This window comes from Mauremys reevesii, linkage group 6, assembly GCF_016161935.1.
Source record: "Mauremys reevesii isolate NIE-2019 linkage group 6, ASM1616193v1, whole genome shotgun sequence".
Lineage (NCBI taxonomy): Eukaryota > Metazoa > Chordata > Testudines > Geoemydidae > Mauremys > Mauremys reevesii.
Window position 1 is genome coordinate 19,371,074 of NC_052628.1, and position 21,428 is coordinate 19,392,501.

General features: G+C 39.6%; 1 protein-coding gene across 5 annotated transcripts in view; it reads left to right on the forward strand.

Moving 5' to 3' along the window:
* Nucleotides 1-21,428, forward strand: part of WDR7 (WD repeat domain 7) — a 359,332-nt gene that overhangs the window by 17,388 nt on the left and 320,516 nt on the right. For all 5 annotated transcript variants that reach the window (XR_005600425.1, XM_039544674.1, XM_039544673.1 and 2 more), the window contains 2 exons: nt 17,056-17,227; nt 18,985-19,091. Coding sequence is in view for 4 of the 5 variants with exons in the window: in XM_039544675.1 (XP_039400609.1) it covers nt 17,056-17,227; nt 18,985-19,091 (279 nt within the window). In the remaining variant the exon portion in view is untranslated. The remainder of the gene's footprint in view (nt 1-17,055; nt 17,228-18,984; nt 19,092-21,428) is intronic.

The following is a 21,428-nucleotide window of genomic DNA, read 5'->3' on the forward strand; positions in this document are numbered from 1 at the left end:
GGATCCCCAGTGAGCTCCACTCCCCCCAGCATCTGGATCCCCCACTAAGCCCCTTCGCCCCTGCTGAGCACCAGCTACCTTCACCTGGATCCCCCTGCAGAGTCCCATTACCATTGCATCCAGAACCCCTCAACAAGCCCCTGTGCATTCACATCCCCTCCGCACCCGGATTCTCCACTGAACTGCCTGCACACAGAAGTCTCTCAACTTACACTTGGATCACTCAACACTAAGCCACTCCACATTTGGATCCTGCCTTGCTGAGTCTGCCTCCTGCACCTGGTGCACCTGGCATGGAGGGGCAGAGCCCTGGGGTGTTTCTGGAGTAGGCCCGATCCTTGTACTGTCAGGGTTGGGTGCAGCCTCACCACTGAGTCCAGGTCCTGGGGGGCAGGGGAGCTGCACAGTGATCTCCCACCTCTGTGCAGCCAGTGGCCTGTGCTCCCCACTGCCATGCTGGAGCCTCCACATTTATTTGACAAATTAAATTTGCAGAATTTTAAAATATTGTGCACAGAATTTAAATTTTTTTGGCGGAGAGTTTTTAATTTTTATGCACAGAATGCCCTCAGGAGTAAATATGCAGAGGATTAGCAAGGAGATTTAATGACTGGCACCGAAGATGGTGGGTGTTGCTGTCCAGAGGCAATGCACTGGTGAGAAAACCCTCTCCTATGTAGCTGCTGCGATTCCTATCATGGCTTAATTTTTGTTTGGGTGTACTTCTGTTTGGTGTCTCAGAAATGTACCCCTCCTCAGCATCCATTTTAGGTTCTCTTTTATGGTGAACAGCTCCAGTACCAAAGTTTTGTCTGAACAGACTGTCTACACTGAAAGTTCTGTTGCAGCTTGGAGAAGTCATGAGTAGTAGCAAAGGCCCAGTAGCTTTTTGCACACGCAGGATTCATATCCGTTTGTGCTTGACTCATGTTCAGGAAGTTATCTTCACAATAGTAAGGATTAGGAACTAATTTTATTTTAAATGCAAACTTAGATTCTACAGAGGGTGATGTCACTCATACCAGGCAAATTGGTGAGTGGATTTTTCAAGCCATGATAATGCTGTATCATAGGATCATAGAAATTTAGTGCTGGGAGAGATGTTAGCAGGTGATATAGTCCATCCCCTGAACTGAAGCAGGACCAGGTAAGCCTAGAGTCTAGACCATCCCTGACAGGTGTTTGTCAAACCTGTTCTTAAAAAACCTTCAATCATTAGGATTCTGCAACCTCCATTGGGAACCTATTCCTGTACTTAATTTTTTTCCCCATATGTAACCAAAATCTCCCTTGCTGTAGATTAAGCCAATTCTTCCCAGTCCGACCTTCAGCAAACCTGGAGACCAATTGATCATTGTCCTTTTTGTAACATTTGATACATTTGAAGACTGTTGGTAGGTCCCTCTTCAGTCGTCTTTTCTTAAGACTAAGTATGTCCAATTTTTTAACCTTTCTTCATAGGTTGGTTTTCTAAATCTTTTATCATTTTTGTTGACCTCCTCTGAGCTCTCCCCAATTCAACCACATATTTCCTAAAGTATAGTGCCCAAAACTGGTCATACTACTCCAGCTGAAGCCTTGCCATTGCTGAATAGAGCAGGATAATTACCTCCCATGTCTTACCTATAACGCTTATGTTAATACTCTCTCTGGAGTGTATTAGCCTTTTTTGTGACTGCATCACATTGTTGGCTCATATTCAATTTGTGATCCACTATAACCCCCAGATCCTTTTCTGTGGTACTACTGTACAGTCAGTTCTTTCCCATTTTGTATTTATGCATTTGATTTTTCCTTGTAAGTGTAGTTCTTTGTTTATCTTTATTTAATTTCATCTTGTTGATTTCAGACCGATTCTCAAATTTATCAAGGTGATTTTGAATTCTGGTCCTGTCCTCCAAAGTGTTTACAATCCCTCTCAGCTTGATCCCATCCACAGATTTTGTAAGCATGCTCTCCATTCCATTATCTGAGTCCTTAATGAAAATATTGAATAGTATTACCCAGGACTGATCCTGCGGTACCCTACTAGATGCGTTCTCCCCATTTGACAATGGGGAAACGATGGTTGAATACCGTTTTTCAACCACTTGTGCACCCACCCTTCAACATTTCATCTATACCACACTTCCCTAGTTTGTTTTTCAATTGAAGGACTTAAAAGCATGTGCAAAATTTGAAAATCGAAACTGCATATTAAGTGTCATATTAAGTTCTGTAGCTTACATGCTTGAGACATGGGGAAGAGTGATGGACTCATTAAGGATAGGCTTTTAACTCAACTTAGATTTCTTATTCTGAAGCATCTTGCTCAGGTAATGTTCTTAATTATTCTATAGTATACTAACTTGCTTGGTTTGGTGGTAATTTATATCACCTGATGTGTAAAATAGTAAATTAAAGTGTCCCATACTTGAGTTCAGTCAGAAATATCCAGTTTCTTAAAATTATCAACCTTGTTCTTTGGTTTTCTGTTGAGAGGCCTCTAGACTCAATTGATCCACTTGATATATCTTGTTAAGAATGAAAATGCAATTTAGTTTAGAGAGGACTCTGGCTTCAATAAAAGAGGTTTATATAAGATTTTTTTTAATCTAAAATTTCAAGGAGCACGCCTTGTTTAGGAAATGCATGGATTACAGTAACTATGCTCAAACAGATATGATCTGGGTTAAATTTCTATCTTTCTTTCCAACACTCAGTCATAAATTGCGCACCAGAAAGTAATTTGAAATAATTTGCCAGATTAATGCATTTGATCTCATAAATTTTGACCCTCATTTAGGTTTAAAATTTGTTACTTAGTAGCGATTTTTTCCAACTGCAGAATGCGTAGTAAAAATGTTTTAAAAACATTGGATTTATTTAATATGATTATCTGACATTTTGGACACTCTTATAATTTAAGGAATTACTTTCTCACTGACTAAATTTGAACGTAAACTTGGTAATAGAAGACTTTTTTTGTGTGCATATTAGTTTGTGGCAGGGATGCTCTTAAATCCTGAGCTGCTAACACTGATGATTTTATCAGTTTTCTTTTACTATAGAAAACAGAATTGAAACTCTGTTAATAAATGTGTGTGCAGAATATTTGTGTATATTATGGAAACATCGGTAACTGCTCCTACTTAAGACGGCATTGAGCCTGTCACGTGTAGTTAACCAGGACTGAAAGACCTGTTTTCCACGCTTCAGTGATTGAACACTCAAGAGGACAACTGGATTTCATGTGTCTTTTTTCCCCCTTAAGTGTTTACTGACTTTTTTGCAAAACTCCCTTTTTAAAAATGTTTGTTTTTCACACTTTTCTTTAGGCTCGCCATACATAGCAACCACAGTTGCCATAAATTCCAAACTTCACTTACCTCCTTAGGGTATGTTGACACAGTAATTAAAACCCAAGGCTGGCCTGTGCCAGCTGACTCACGCTCACAGGGCTCAGGCTAAAGGGCTGTTTAACTGTGGTGTAGACATTCGGGGTCGGTCTGCAGCTCAAGTTCTGGGATCCTCCCAGCTCCAGCGGCTACACTGCAGTTAAACAGCCCCTTAGCCCAAGCCCCCTGAGCCTGGGTTTTTAATTGCAATGTAGACATACCCTTACACACACTTATCATAATACTTTGGACGTAGTTACTTAATTAAACATACACAGTTATTTCTCTTATTCAGGATTAACGTTTGAGCTATGCAAAGATTAGCTAGTGGAAATGTGCAGATCCATCAGATACTTGAGTTATGGATAAAGACAATTTAACAAAAAAATCACTTTCTCTTGACGTTTTTTCAAGATAGCTGTATTCTGCATTCACCCCGGTGAGGCAGGTGGGCAGCAGGTCATAGAGGGTGGAGCATGAGAGGGAGAGTGAAGGTTTGTGTAGGATTGGGAACAGAAGGCTGATAGACCCAGTCTCAAAGGGGACATGATGGGCTGAGTGGGTTTTGGAGAGATGCGTGGCAAGTAGCAGGATTGTACAGAGGGCCAGGAGGAGAGGGGTGCCTGGAGACATTGGTGGGGGGAAGCAAAGGGAAGTATGCAAGAGGGAAAAGGGTTGGGGGTGGGAGAGGTGGGGGCAGAAGGAAGGGGTGTGGCACTCCACACTTGACAAGTTTCTAATGATTCATCAGAGTAAAGATCCTCTTCCTTTGCTTCTTCCTTACACAGCCTCTCCCAACTCAAACACCAATTCTTCCCTCATACTGCCCTCCACATAATTCTGTTTCTCTCTCTCTCTCTCACACACACTCTCTCTCTCTTACACTTGAGAGTGGTGATTTGAAGGTGAACTGCAAAATATATCAGATTTTTCTGGTTTATTTTTTTCCAGTAGTAAAACAGGTCTTTGGCAATTTTAAAGTTCCTGGAATGTAATTCATCCTCTCTTAATTCAGTGAATTAAACTAAACCAAATTAATGCCACTTTAATTTTGAATTAAGCTAAACCAAAAATTCAGCGAATAAGGTAAATTGAAGTTAGGCTACTTTAATTTTAAATGAGTGTGTCCACTAAGGGGTTTAATTCAGTTTAACTAATCTACCTTTAATTTACACCTGTAGTTAATTTGGATTGATTTTCCCGAATGTTATGCAAAGAAACCTTTAGCCTGGAAGAGATACAGCTTACTTTTAGGCATCCAACTTTAATGCCACACTGCACATCCTCCACAAAATTTCCAGCGTCCTCCAGAGAAGTAGTACTAACATGTGATATTGCATTATGTAATTATTCATTCCCTTCTGCTTTTTGATCATTTGTTAGTAGATACGTTTGTCTGCTACTGTAGCTTGCTGTTCATTGGTGTAAAAATATTGATTGCTTACTAACATTAAATGGTGTTTTTTTTTTTTTTTTTTAACAAGAGATGTATTTGGTATTCAGTAATGATAGAAGCTGTATCCATTGTAGCACAACTTATTCATCTGTTAACATGAGCAGGTGGTATTTCCTGAAAATGAAGTTTTTAATGAAGGCATTGAGATACCATAATAAAAAGCTAGAGGAAAACAGGTAGTTATGGAGAATGATCTGTTTCTTTTTTTTTTTAAAAGACATCATCTTAAACAGTCTGAGAGTTTGCAGTGTTGTGTTTAGATACAAAGTTCTGAAATTTAAATACCTTTTCCAGTAAAAGTATAAAAATAGACAAATTTTATTTTGCTGTTTATGCCTATATTTTTCAAGAAATTTCCTACATTTTGCAGGTTATTTCCTTTGTTTGTTTTTGACTAGTTGGGGAGTTTGGATGTGAAAATGTTCTAAGACTTTTGTATGTGTTTGTGAATATTTTTCTGAAACCTTGAGACTTGTGAAAATCGTATTTAATATGTAATGTAGGTCAGTTAAAAGTTTTATAAATTAGTTGATTAAAACATTTAACTTTGACTTATGTGGAAAAATTGCAGAGGAGAAGAAATGAAGCTTGTGTTTTAATAGAGAAACAACTGCATTAGCTTTGAAAATATTGGCATTTGCATCTGGAAGGTGATGTAAAATTGAGTTATTACAAATTAAGAATGTGCTACTGTTAGTTTCCTGGAATATAAGCAGTAGGAAATAAAAAGGCAGGCATGTGTGCGAAGTATTTTCCATAGTGCTTATTAAGATTTGTACTAGTTTCTTAGATTGTCACTATTCTATGTATTTAGTGATGGATTGCCATTTTGTCTTTTTTCTCCAAAACTATAAACTGTTAGATTACATTCCCAGTGAGGCATTACTTATTGTCATTAACAAATACGGATGCTGGGTTATTGTAGTGAAATAAATAGTTTTAGTATTTGTTATTGAGACCATATTTTTACTAATCGTAGAGGTGAAAGGAATGGCACATATGTTTGTATGTACGAGAGTGCAAGGTTAATATTTTGCTTTCAGGATTAACTCTAGCTCATCTTTCCAGACCCTTTATACAAGTGCTATGGCTGGAGGACTGAATTTTTGGGAGGCAGATAAGGAAGAGCACTTCAGGAAACTGAGGCTCTAGTCTAGATATTGTAGGACTGGAGAAAGTCCCATGCTAACTTTTTCTCTTCTGTTGCTGATAAACTCTTTACTTTTTCTTCTTATAAACACTAAACCTTGAAAAGACCTTGCTGTCTGCACTTTTTTAAGCCATTCCACTAATTTACAAAGCATTCTTGTGTGGTCAGGATTATGATTTATTTAGTATTGTAGCCATGTTGGTCCCATGATATCAGCGAAACAGGGTGGGTGAGGTAATATCTTTTATTGCACTACGATATGCAATTTTTATTACCTTGGCATAGGTGCACACATGCACCATTTTTGCTTTAGTTTAGATACAGTTATGGTTGAAATTTTTTTGTCTGTTGCTTTGAAAATCTACTTTACTAACAAAAAAGTTTTGCTAATATGGTTTTATCTAAACTATTTATGAAATATCACAACTCTTTAACAATGTACTGCTCTGATTAGAAGGTAATCGTAGATGGGTTTTTAAATTATTTTTTCTTGCCTCTGTTACAATTTCAGTTATTGGGAGCAGTCAGGAAGGGAATAATTGATCTGGCATTGCATAACAATCAACAATAATTTTTCTGGCATGTTGCTACAGAAACTCATTCTGACATAATTTGATCAGTATTGTAGTTACCACTATCTACCTTGGTTCTACACTATTCTTGTTTGTTAAATCATAATTCTTTATAAATGTAGTCTAATCAAACACAAGACACAGCCTGCCACAAATTGATCTTCCACAGTAAGTGACAGCTCATGTTACTCACTTGGCTTGAGCTTTGTGGAAAAAAAATTGTATCTCTGTTGCTTTACGGACGTTTGCCACTTGGTAGCTATGATGTATTCTTCCGTAATTTTCCAGAACCATGCTATTCTCACTGTTTTCTGTGTTTCTGAATATACAAAATTCTACCCATAGCACATTATCCATTAAAAATATGCTACATTATTGGGCCTCGCTGGCTGCGTGCATTATTTATGGTGTTAAATAACAGTAGACAACACTTTGCAAAACACACCCAAAGTTTCCTCTCTGAAGCATTTGCATGGTAACTTCAGTTTGTTATGTGGGATAGCATTGTTAAGCCAAGAGAGGTTGAAGGACAAGATGAGCTTAATGTAATATAGGAAAGCTGAAGGAAACAGATGTTTTGAAGAGGGAAGGCTACTTGGCATACAAAAGGTGATTCCAAACACAGAGATGGTATAAAAGCCAGGATTTTGGGGGACGAGAAAAAAGGCCAAATTCGAACGTAAGAACGGCCATACTGGGTCAGACCAAAGGTCCATCTAGCCCAGTATCCTGTCTTTCGACAGTGGTCAATGCCAGGTTCCTCAGAGGGAATGAACAGAACAGAACAGTGATCAGGAACAGTCAGCATGGATTCACCAAGGGCAAGTCATGCCTGACTAACCTAATTGCCTTCTATGATGAGATAACCGGCTCTGTGGATGAGGGGAAAGCAGTGGATGTGCTATTTCTGGACTTTAGCAAAGCTTTTGATACAGTCTCTCACAGTATTCTTGCCAGCAAGTTAAAAAAGTATGGGCTGGATGAATGGACGGTAAGGTGGATAGAAAACTGGCTAGATGGTCGGGCTCAACGGGTAGTGATCAATGATTCCATGTCTAGTTGGCAGCTGGTATCAAGTGGAGTGCCCCAAGGGTCAGTGCTGGGGCCGGTTTTATTCAATATCTTCATTAACGATCTGGAGGATGGTGTGGACTGCACCCTTAGCAAGTTTGCAGATGACACTAAACTGGGCGGAGTGGTTGATACGCTGGAGGGTAGGGATAGATACAGAGGGACCTAGACAAATTAGAGGATTGGGCCAAAATAAATATGATGAGGTTCAACAAGGACAAGTGCAGAGTCCTGCACTTAGGACGGAAGAATCCCATGCACTGCTACAGACTAGGGACCGAATGGCTGGGCAGCAGTTCTGCAAAAAAGGACCTAGGGGTTACGGTGGACGAAAAGCTGAATATGAGTCAACAGTGTGCCCTTGTTGCCAAGAAGGCTAATGGCATTTTGGGTTGTATAAGTAGGGGCATTTTCAGCAGATCGAGGGAAGTGATCATTCCCCTCTATTCAGCACTGGTGAGGCCTCATCTGGAGTACTGTGTCCAGTTTTGGGCCCCACACTACAAGAAGGATGTGGATAAATTGGAGAGAGTCCAGCGGAGGGCAACAAAAATGATTAGGGGGCTGGAACACATGACTTATGAGGTGAGGCTGAGGGAACTGGGATTGTTTAGCCTGCAGAAGAGAAGAATGAGGGGGGATTTGATAGCTGCTTTCAACTACCTGAAAGGGGGTTCCAAAGAGGATGGATCTAGACTGTTCTCAGTGATAGAAGATGACAGAACAAGGAGTAATGGTCTCAAGTTGCAGAGGGGGAGGTTTAGGTTGGATATTAGGAAAAACTTTTTCACTAGTAGGGTGGTGAAGAACTGGAATGGGTTACCTAGGGAGGTGGTGGAATCTCCTTCCTTAGAGGTTTTTAAGGTCAGGCTTGACAAAGCCCTGGCTGGGATGATTTAGTTGGGTTTGGTCCTGCTTTGAGCAGGGGGTTGGACTAGATGACCTCCTGAGGTCCCTTCCAACCCTGAGATTCTATGATTCTAATCATCAAGTGATCCATCACCTGCCGCCCGTTCCCAGCTTCTGGCTAACAGAGGCTAGGGAAACCATCTCTGCCCATCCTGGCTAATGGCCATTGATGGATCAATCCTCCATGAATTTATCTAGTTCTTTTTTGAACTCTGTTACAGTCTTGGCATTCACAACATCCTCTGGCAAGGAGTTCCACAGGTTGACTGTGCGTTGTGTGAAAAAATACATCCTTTTGTTTGTTTTAAACCTTCTTCTTCTTCTTCCTCTTATTCACTCCCAGTGGAGCATAAGGCGTCAACCATTCTCCTCCATTCACTTTGTTCTTGAGTGAGGCAGCAAATTTCATCCCACTTCATTCCCATGCCTTTCATTTCCTCTTCAATGGTCCTTCGCCACGTCCCCAATGGTCTACTTCTCCTCCTTCTTCCTTGTGGTGTCCATCGTAGGGCAATATGAGGGTGTCTATCAGCACCCATTCTCAACACATGCCCCAACCATCTCCATCTTCATTGTTTGGCTTCATCCACTATGTTGTTAATGCCCGTTAATCGGCTCACTTCAACATTGGTGATACGCTGCGGCCAGTGTATGTTTTAAACCTGCTGTCTATTAATTTCATGTGGTGGTCCCTAGTTCTTGTGTTCTGAGAAGGAGTAAATAACACTTTACTTATTTACTTTGGCCACACCAGTAGTGATTTTATAGACCACTATCATGTCCCCCTTTAGTCATCTCTTTTTCAACTTGAAAAGTCTCAGTCTTATTAATCTTTCTTTCCTCATACGATTGTCACAGGAGTTTTGACCTGCTCTGTTTCTGACCTGGGCAGGTTTCACCCCTTCTTAGGCAACCTGGTGACCCCAAGCTTCCCAATTAATTGGGATTACAGACACAAGCCACAGTGCCCAGCTAGTTCTGAATTTGGTTCAGTGGGAATAATTAAGAGGAGAAAGACAATAAACCTCAAGAAATATGCTTGCAGATGGGATTGAGGATAAAATTCTCTATGGACTAACTTCTCTATTTGAGCAATTTTTTTTTTAATTTTGTCATTTTAGAAGCAAAGTGGGAGGTGTGTTTTTTTGTTTGTTTGTTTGTTTGTTTTTTCACCTTAATTTGCAGAATGCCTTTTTAGTTCCATATTACAGACTGACTTTGTCACGTGTGTTCACAAAGCTCTTTTCTGTAGTGCAGAAGTAGGAGTAGTGCAAGATTTCCTTACTTAGGTTCTGTCTGAATTTGACTGCATCAGCTTTACTCCGACTGCTTTTCTGGCTTGGTCTATACTAGCAGCTTATGATGGTGTAACTACATTGCTTGGGGTTTTGGAAGGTCCACACTCCTGAGTGACGCAGTAATATCATCTTAATTCCCGGTATATAGAGCACTGTGTAGATGGGAGGGCTTCTTCTGTCAACATAGCTACTGCCTCTCGGAGATTACAGACGCTGATGGGAGAATCCCTCCCGTAGGTGTAGGTAGTGTATTCACTGAACTGCTACCGTGGCACAGCTTCAGCATTTTAAGCGTAGACCAGACCTAAGTCAGCTACTTTGTAGTTTAGTTGGAGTCTGAGCTCTGGTAACATGCTAAAAGATACTTGTGGTGGAGGAAGCTGAAGGAATAGTTAGGGTATGTCTACACTGCCCAAGTTACAGCGTGGCCGCAGCAGTCGCACTTTATTGCCAGGGGAGAGCTCTCCCGGTGATTAAAAAATAACCACCCTGAATGAGGGGCGATAAAGCGCTGCCTGTGCTGGCGCTTTTCAGCGCTAAAATTTTGTTGTTCGAGGGGTGGTTTTTCCACACCTCTGAATGACTAAAGTTTTAGCGCTGAAAGTGGTAGTGTAGACACAGCCTTATAATTAAGTCATTAGCTAGTGAGCTCTTTGTGGCTGGGACTGTATTTGTACAGTGCCCAGTACAATGGAACCCTGATCACTGTATGTGGTTCTTAGATACCACTTCAATAAAAATTGATTCTGATACAGAAGGTTATCAATTCAGTTACTACTGTAAGTGTCCCAGCTTCTTTAGAACTGGCCATGGGGATACTTTTGATTTCAAAAATATTTGGCTCCTGGTATGGCTTGGATCTGTCTTAAACATATCCAGCGTAGTGTCTTCCAGGAGATGCAGATGTAGCAGTCTATCTCATCCCAACCCCTGTAGTAGATAACTTAGTTTTTAAATATTTCTGTTTTAGGGGGTTATTTGTTGCATTTAGCAGGTTTCCTTTGTAGCAGTTTGAAGTTATTTACCTTAAATGAGCAAGAAATTCGGGAAGGTAAAATCTGACTTGAAACTCCAAACAAATGTTGCACGGGATAAAATACCAAGCCTGTGTCAGTCACTAATTTACTGCTTACTACAGATATGGAGCTAGAGAGCATCAGGTTTAAGGGCTGTTGATTGCTGTAAAAAAGTACCGCATGTCTTCTATCACTTGCTTCTGTGCTGGTCTCTACTCTGGTCACCGATTCAAAATTTTAACATTAAATGTATTTTTGTTTTAACAAGGAACTCAAGACACATCTTTCACCTTTTCCTTTCATATCACCGTGGTTGGTTGTCATCCCTTGCTGTGTTTTATATATATATATATATATGTGGCCATGCCTGTGAGCTTGCAGCTGTCAGTGTGGACAGACTGCAGCGCTTCTCTACTGCGCTCTACAAACTAATTTTTAAGGTCCTAGGAGATACGGTGTTTTTAATTCTCCATAAAGTGTCATGCACGTATACAGAACAGTATGCAGGAGGAATGGCATTTCCACCTTCTAGCACAGCCCTTTTCTCCACACCACTCTCACTCTATACTCAGATATTTAGCCGTTTCAGTTTTGAATTGTGACATAGTGTTGTGACTTAGGGCATAGCTACACTTGCAAATGTAGAGTGCTTTGAGTTAAACCAGCCTTCGTAGAGCGCAGTAGAGAAGCGCTGCAGTCTGTCCACACTGACAGCTGCAAGCGCACAGGCGTGGCCACATTTGCGGCACTTGCAGCGGCCACAGAGAGCAGTGCATTGTGGTAGCTATCCCAGCATGCAAGTGGCTGCAACATGCTTTTCAAATGGGGGTGGGGTGGAGTGTGACAGGAAGTGTGTTATGTGTATGTGGGGAGAGAGAGAGTGGGTTTTTGGGGGGCTGAGAACATGTCAGCACACTGTCTTGTAAGTTCAGACAGCAGCATACCCCTCCTCTCCCCCCGCCTCTCTCTTACATATAGCATTCCACAGTAATGGTTTGCTTTGATATCTGCATTCCTGCAGCGATTCCAATGACAAGAGTGACCACTTTACTTAAGGGGATTATGGGACGTTTCCAGAGGCCGATCAGAGCGTAGTAATGCAACACCTCATTCATACCGACGCCCGGGCGTTTCACCCAAGGCGCATCAAGCTTTATGCTTCTCGCCAAGGTGGATTACTAGGAGCGCTCTAGCCATGGAGTCAGTGCCTTGCCAGTGTGGACGGGTCATGAGTTAGGGCGCGTGGAGCTGCTTTAATATGCTCTAACTCGCAAGTGTAGCCAAGCCCTCACACAAGTACATTTGATTCCAAAATGAGAGATGTATGAGAGACTGTGTCCTGTTGGTTACACTTTTATGAATTGTTAGTAAATAAAAGGAGATAAAATGGATCTTTTCTGTGGATGCTTTTATAAACTGGAGTGGCACCTTATAAAATGATGCAGGTGTAATTTAAGTTTCAACATTTTTATTTATTAAATGCAAAATACATCATAAAAGTCATTACTAAAGTAATTTAAGCTAAGCAAGTTAGTTAGAAAGTGATGGAAAATCTTGTGTATATAGTTTACTTTTACTCTGTACAGATTTCCTCATGCTTGATTGGCATAAACATGTTCCATGCCAAAGGGGAGATATGTAATTTAGATAGCAGAGGATTGATGTAAACAGAAGTTATTGGAATCAAATTGACAAGCTCCACATAAGCAGACTTTCACTATGTCTGATTCATATATTATAAACACTGTCAAAGTAAATATAAAAACATCACATAAATGATGGATAAACTTTTTAGAGTGCTAAGGAAAAAATATATTTGTAAGCACAAAGGTAATCTTCTGTCATTCATTCTAGTTATGTTTTTAATGGTTAGAATTCGAATATCAGAGCATTTTGTACCCTCTAAAACTATGATGTGGGGAGGGGAGAAGAGGGGAGATGTGAAGGGGCAGCATTAACAACAACAAAAATCTGATTTGCAGTATCAGGAAATCAATTTTTTTTGTCCCGATGAGGTGTGTTAGCATGTATTCTGCACACTAATAAAATATTAAACTTTGGACACACTATAATAAATTGGCATTAGGTAATAATTCCAATTGGTCAGCAGCCATGAGGCTATCATAGGAAATCACCATGGACCAGAACTACTCTAATTTACTGGACTATGTCACAAATAGTACCAGCGTACTGCAAATGATAGTCTTTATAAAGTGCAGTACGTCTCTGAAAAATGACTTTGGAAACCCGTAATGCAGTTTTACATATAATGTTTACTTGGTTACAAAGTTTAAAAAAATATATATTTTTTTAAACTGCCAACATTACAATTTAAATCAGAGATCTTAGTCTAGACCCTCTTGCAATACTGCTAATAAATAATTGTCATGCTTTTTTCTTTCCGGCTTATGCTTCAGTACCATTAACAAAGATTCTGTTAATAAAATTCTGCTCTCGGTTGCATCTATGCAATATGCCTCTCTTCACTGGGAGCAGAATTTGGGCCTGGAATTATAACTTGATTAGCAATTATGTTAAAAATGCGCTAGCCAGAATTCACCTTAATCCCCAATAGCATTGTTGGATCTGCATGGATAACTAGAAGAAAAAGCGGTTAAAAAAAAATTGGTGGAAAAAACGGTCTGCAATTCTGGCTCTGAATATACACAGTTCAGCAATTCTGTTGAGTAAGAAAGTGCTGGGTTTTTACTTAACTGTTCTTCAGAATTGAGCCACATTTTATAATAGCTGCTACATATTTGCTGCCTTTTTATAAGAATTTTTTTCTGTAACAGTGTTCTAAGCTAGTACTAAAAACTTGCTTTGTTTCCTTTAAAAATGCCATTCTCTTAGAGGAGAGGTCACTTAGCTATACACTATGTGTTATGGCAACATGGGTAGAAAATTTAGAAATGCACTGATTACATAACAAGTTAGCAGTTAACTCTCAATTTGCTGCCCATCCAAGCACAAACTCATCATATGCTGCTGTTGGTGGTTCTGAGACCCAGGTTGTATTTATATTATCAGAATTTTCCAGAAATGGTGGAAGTGCCTGTCTACACTATAACAAGTCTTTTGGGTGAGATAACACAGGGCTGGTCTACACTACACAGGTAGGTCAACGTAAGGCAGCTTACATTGACCTAATTATGACAGTGTCTACACTACAGCCTTGTCCCACTGATGTAACTGCCCTACTATACTGACATCATAACTCCACCTTCACGAGAGGCGTAGAGCTAGGGTGACCAGATGTCTTGATTTTTATAGGGACAGTCCTGATTTTTGGGTCTTTTTCTTATATAGGCTCCTATTACCTGCCACCTCCGTCCCGATTTTTCACATTTGCTGTCTGGTCACCCTACGTAGGGCTTATGTTGGTGTAGGTGGGGTGACGCAGTGTCTGTGTAGACACTGCCTTACTTAGGTCCCCTATTGACTGTCTTGTCAATTTCATGGCAGAAGCAGTGAAATTGGCAAGAAAGCTGGGCAGCTAGAGCACCACTGTCCCGCTCCTCTGGAGAGCTGGGTGGCTGGACCTGCTCCCAGCTGGGAGGTGGGGGGAGAATGAACCCTGATCCTGGCTGGGATATGGGGCAAGAAGCCTGGATGGCTGGACCCCACTCCCAGCTGGGAGCTGAGGTGAGAGGCGAGGAGGCTAATCCCTCCCCTGCTACTGATGGGGAAGGGCGAGATCAGAAGCCTCCAGTGGCTTTCCTGCTCCCCATCGGGAGCCAGCTATCTCGTCAATTTCATGGCTCCCAGCCACAAAATTGGCAAGGCTCCCTGGCTCCTGGTGGGGAGTGGGGTGCAGACTGCCGGGAGCCTGGGGCACAGGTGGGTTCCTGGCAGGGAGCTGCCAACAGAGCTGAGGAACTGCTCTTCTCCCACTCTTGGGGAGAGGGATAGCTCAGTAGTTTGAGCATTGGCCTGTTAACCCAGGGTTGTGAGTTTAATCCTTGAGGGGGCCACTTAGGGATCTGGGGCAAAAATTGGTCCTGCTAGTGAAGGCAGGGATTGGACTCGATGACCTTTCAAGGTCCCTTCCAGTTCTAGGAGATTGGTATATCTCCAATTTAAAAAAAAAAAAAAAAGTTTCAGTCTGCTAGGTCACCTTTGAGTGTGTGGCTAACCAGTTACAAAATATACCTAATCTGTTTGGGGCTAAATTTGAAACAGTAATTTGGCTTAGAAAAGAAACTTTAAAGCGCTTAAAAGGTTAGCTGTGTGGTAGAGGGAACCATCCGGCATGTGCTAGAAGGACGGAAACCTCCATAGGCTTTGTGTTCAAACCAGAAATGAACTTCTCTTAATGTTAAATCCCATTCTATTCCAAGTTTAAATACAAGAACTGGTTAAAAAAAAAAAAGGTAGATAAAGACAATTTATTAAGCTTGTTTTTTCAGTCCACTGACTCTCCCCCACTCCATCCCTTCCAAACTGGATAATACACCCATTGGTCCAAGTGAAATAGCTACTTTTAGACCTATTCAAACATCTTAAGTTTTGGCTGGAGGCTCCCTTTCCCCCTCTGCTTTCCAGACCCTGTTGAGTCTGGCTTTCTGGTTGTCTGATGATTTTTTTTTTTTTTTTTTTTAAATCTCTGTCACCTGCCTTTCACTTAGCACCATTGTCCCAGTTGCTGCAAGGCAGCCATGTTGCCAACTTTGTTGAGTTTTTTTTTCTTTTTTCTTTTATTGTGAATCTTGAGATATTTGGTGTTGGGGGTGGGGGGAAGGTCTCAGACCTTAACTGATTTGAGAATCTTAGCTTCCATTTAGGCCCCCCAACTGCCCCCCCCCCCAAAAAAACCCAAAACCTTCTAGCCCTCATAGTTGCAGAGAAAAGCTTGAAAACATGAACTCTAGAGGCTCAAAAAGCAAATAGAAACAAAATTGTTTTAAAAAATCTCACAATTTCTAAGTAAAATTCATGGCTTTTTGGGATGTGACTCGTGTCTCTTGAACGGTTGGAGTTGGCAATACTGAGACAGGGAGGAAGCAGAAAAAGTCAGTGTTGCCAACTCTTGTGATTTTTATCAAAGTCTCTCTGTAGTTGGTGTTCTTCTTAAAGCGCCAGCTCTTGGAGTCTTCTGTTGATATGAAAATCTGGCTTTCATTAGGGGAAAAGATGTCCTTGTGGTTGCAGAGACAAACTTAAAAATGTGCCATGAGTGCACCATAAAGGCTCAAAATACAGAAGGCAAATAAAAAGGACCTAAAATATAGTATTTTCAGAAATCTGCTGATGTCATCATAACCATCATCTTTTGTTTTAGCCAATCTCATGATGTTTTGGGGCCTGACCTTTTTTTATTGCTTGGGGTCACAGTGATTCAGCATAACATACTGTAGACTAGTCTGAATATGAATGAGGAGATTGTAATAACCTTTGACTGTTCTGTGAATCGTAATTCTGGCTAATACAGCACACTTTGATCATATTGAAATGCATAATGTAATTCAGAAAAAAAACTCCCACAATATCAGCTCAGAATAATTCAATTTAAGTAATTCAGATAAAAATACGTTTGGGATTTATGCAGTTAATCTAGAGAATATTACAGTGTCAGCTCTCAGTTGAGATTTTTAAAATATCAAAATATTTTTCAAGTCAGTATTTTTTAAATGTCAGATGAATGGGAAGGAAAACAAAGCATGTCAGGTCTCTGTTGACTGAGCATCTAGCAAATAGATACGAGTATACACCACTCCAGACATTTACGTCTTAAACACTGTGGGTAAGAGAAGAATAACACTTGGGGGAAAAATGACTTGAGTTCAGTGTTGAAAAGCCACCAGTTAAAAGAGTGTAAGCAACAATATATTATAATACAAACTCTTGCATGCATCTTGAGGTTCTAATAATATCACAAACCACCGAGTTTTACAGATGATTTCTTAAAGTATCTATTATTCTGACCCTAGTTAGTATTTGAGGACACATTTTAAAATGTTCAATGACTAGGAAAAAAAATCTTGACCACATTTTGTATTTTACAGTAGGTATAATTGATGATGATGATGTTAAGTTTGTTGGGGGATGAGGATGTGGTAAGTGAATCAGCTCTGACCAATACTGTAATCTTTTTGCACAGTTTACAGAGTTTTGGTTTTGGGGTTTTAAATCCTTAAGGCTGCAAAAATGACAAAAGTCCTGAAACCTTACATCTCTGATATTTATGATCTTGATAAAATTTACAGGAGTGAAAGCAAAATGGCAGGAAACAGCCTTGTTCTACCAATCGTGCTTTGGGGTCGCAAAGCTCCCACACACTGCATATCAGCCATACTGTTAATGGATGATGTTTCAATGATTGTCACAGGATGTCATGATGGACAGATATCTCTCTGGGACCTTTCATTAAATCTAGAAGTAAGTCTAAATCTTTAATTTAATATTTCTGTATTTAGAGGTGCATATCATTGTCCTGAAAGCGTATTTTATTCGTTGGTGTAATTCTGTCTGTTCCAGAAAATATGCAGTTGTTTTCATACTGCTCCTTTATCCCTCCCCTCTTTCTCACAACTAATCCCTGATTTTGCACAATGAACAACTCAGTGTTATGTAAAGAGCTTGGTCAACAATAGATAATTTTAGCCAGTACAGCTAATTTAATATACTGCCGTTCTTATAGTAAAGATGCCTTAACTGTTAAGTCTTTTTTTAAAATTCTCCTCAAAAAGAGTATTTGTACTGGCTAAACAAGTTGAATAACACCTCAGTTATGCAGTTGTAGTTTGCACCTGCAAATCAGATTAGCTATCCATGCAGGATTTCTGTTGGCCAAAAACTCTAAACCCTAGTGCCTCGTATTAATTATTGATATTCATAGGCTTTTTTCCCAGAAATTTTTGATTTTTTTTTAAATAAAAAATCATTGCAACATGGAAAATCAATAAATCCAGCTGAAGATTGGTATCTCGTGTCACTTGTTTCCGGGCCTTTTAGTTTTGGGGAACAAACTGCTAGATAAATTTGACATGAATGACGACTGTAGGTAAACTTTTTAGTTGGGGTTTGAAGTGAGTAATTGTTCATCTCAGCTGACAGCTGGTAGCTGAAATGAGCGTTCTCACAAATGCCTTTCCAATCCTTGTTCCGTGGAAGCTAATGTTGACTAGGGTAATTAATTTTTTAAAGCCAATATTTCCTTTCCCATGTCTGATGACTTTTCTTGACCCAGAAACTGGAAAAGCTGCTGCATTTCTTTCAGCTTCAGCTGATTGGTTTATGAAAACAGACATCGAATCTTGGAAATTTACATTTAATGTGCTTTTTAAAAAGTTAGTATTTAAAAAACATCTGTATTTTTTAACCTTTATTTCTGTAGAAACAGGATCAGAAGGGGCATTAGTAGTTGAGATTGAGACTGCTTACTTATAGGTTTCAGCTGCTGACACTCTCAGCTGCAAGTGCCCATCTCAAATGGGCTGTTATGGCCTATAATGATTTGTTGGAAACAAATAGTTCTTAGTTAAAAAGCAATCCTCTTATAAAAGCAGTAACACAAATCAGGCAGTGGTGTTATATTGGATAACTGTGGTTCTCAAGCAGTTAAAGGCACTTGTTTTTTGAACCCATGCCCATGCAAAACATGCAAGTGTTTAGTACAACCACAAATCTTTGGGGGGAGTGTATATTTTTAACAGAGGAAATACTAGCTATAGGACATGAAGTAGATATGATCTTTCATAAATTTGAATAATTTTTTGTTTTATTTTAAACTTTTTAAATTTCAAACCCTTAATTTTGGGGAAGGACATGGTTTAATGAAAACTATGAGTTAATTATTTTTGTAGCAATACAGCATGACTTATCCAAATTTAGCATTCAATTTAAAAATCCTTGGTAGAGCCAGTTTGAATAAAGTTATGGGTCTTTCTAATACTTTCATTCCAGCACCTGTTGGCAGTTGGTTCTCTTGCACAGCAGACCAGCTTGTTATAGAGCTAGCTTGTCATAAAATACTCATACTTTTAAAATATGATATTACCACAGCTGCACTAATAATGCATCTATATAAATAAAAACCTCTGAAAAACTTTTCTGTCTTTCTGGTTATGTGATTAACTGCTCTGCTAATAGTAGGTACAGTGAGTTTACTGTATACTTTACTTCTGTAATTCTAGATTAATCCCAGAGCGCTGCTGTTTGGTCACACAGCTTCAATTACATGTTTGTCCAAAGCCTCTGCTTCCAGTGAAAAACAGTATATAGTGAGTGCATCTGAAAGTGGGTGAGTTTTTTCTATAGATTAAGTAATATGTAGATTTGTTGATTTAAAATAAAGGAAATTAGAAATGGAAGAGAGAGGGAGATCAGATCACTTACAATAGAGTACCCCTTTCCAGTGTAAGTTTCCTAAAGTATTTTTATCTAGTCCTTTAAACACCCTACTTCCAAATAGTCTATGTGATGAGACTTCTGTAACCTAAGAGCTTGATTTTTTTTTTTTTAAATTGCCATTAGACCTAGAAGTAAGTCTAAACCTTGTATTTAATCTTTCTGTATTTAAGGTGTGTATCATTGTCCTGAAAGCAGATTTTATTCTTCGGTGTTAAATATGTCTGTTCCAGAAAGCATCTGATTGTTTTCACACTGCTCCTTCATCCCACCCCCTTTCTCTTTCTCACAACCAATCCCTGATTTTGCACCATGAACAACTCATTGTTATACAAAGAGATTGGTTTACAGCAGATAATATAGCCAGTAAAGCCTACTTAATTTACCCTGGAGTTCTTATAATAAAGATGCCTTGAATTTTAAGTCTTTTTTTTTTTTTTTTTTTTAATTCTCCTCAAAAAAGAGTGGTTTTTACTAGCTAAACAATTTGAATAACACCTCATTATGCAGTTGTTGTTTGCATCTGCAAATCAGATTGGCTATCCATGCAGGATTTCTGTTGGCCAAAAACTGATTGTCTTGAAATTGTGGCAAATCCAGATACCCACATTGTGATGAATAGGAAACAGCTGCCTATGTAGGTGGACTCAAGCTTAGTTCTCATTTAACAACCAAATGCCCATTGCTTCTGAGACACGGTTTTAAATTGGAACAATGAGCAGGCATGTGTTTTTACTCATCATGCATTTTCTTGTCTGTGGTCAAGCTCTCAGTGACTTCAGCAGGTGAGAGGATGACCAGGTGTCCCGATTTTATAGGGACAGTCCTGATATTTGGGGCTTTTTCTTATATAGGCACCTATTACCCCCCACTCTGCCCCGATTTTTCACCCTAGTAGGTGCAGGATAGTCCTACTACAGCTTGTTGGTGGGGAATAATTGTATAAACTAATATGTAGTTTAAATTTAATTTCTTTTCTGTCATTTTATTCATTCAGTTCTCCTTTGTTCACTCTTGACGCTTTTCTCATTAGTTGAAAAGGATAATTTTGGATTTTTTTTTTTAAATAAAGCATATTATTGGGTAAATTGAGTAATCGTTCAGTGTAATGCAAAGGATTTAAACACAGAACTCCTATTGACATTAATAAAAATTAGTTGTGATGCAATCACATGGTACTATGCTGAAAAATTACTCCATAAGGTAAACAATGCTTTAATTAAAATAAAAAAAATCGAAACCAAAAACCAAACAACCCCCAAATGATACTGTAGCAACTGAAAAGAAAAATGTGTAACGTAAGTTATATTGCACATTTATCTTTTAAAATCTGTTGATGTACTGGTAAAATGCAGCTTCTGCATTTGAACTATTTTATTCTGAGGTTTGATGAATCTGTAGAATGTGACTGTACTTTATTTGACTATTGACTAGAAGGTAACCAAATATCCAAGTATCTATCCAGGGCTGCTCAGAGGATTGAGGCGGCCTGGGGCAAAGTTGGGGAGCTGCGGCGCTTGTACTTGTCCGTCTGAAGTCTGGGTCTTTGGCGGTGGGGGGCCTTTCAGTCGCTCCGCGTCTTTGGCAGCACTGAAGGGCCCCCCGCCACCAAAATACCACCGAAGATCCGGAGCGACTGCCCCACTTACCCTCCCCCCCACCCCGGGTGGCCCTGTATCTATCTGTCCTTTGTCTATTTTGCTGTGTATGTAATTGGTGTGTTGATCTTTCTATAACCACAACCTCCATATATTTTGAGACATTCCTCTATGGTTGGACTATTTTTCTTTTTCCAGTGGAGACTACCAATAGCAGAGTAGCTACTAGTAGATGAAAGATTAATTTTCCATTTTCTCTCTTGTGACCATTTCCTCTAGGAAGCCCTAGGAGAATTACCAAGGATAATAAATATCCAACAATTGATATTTGGTTATGGATTGCGTCCCAATACTCTCTAATGACTACATGTCCATCACAGATGCATAAAATCTCCTCTTTCACTACAAGTTTGCCAGCATTTATCCCCATTCTCTCTCCCCGCCCCCTCTCCCACCCACCTCACTTGTATGAGATGGCATTGAAACAGTATCTTAAATTTTATTTATTGTGCTACAGACTGAGATTGCTGGTCCTCTTTTTCTAGTTCAAATCCCATTTCTCTGGGTAACTTGTCTGTCTACATCCTTTGCCCAGTATGTCATCTATGGGCATGATTTTGTTAGGAAAATTG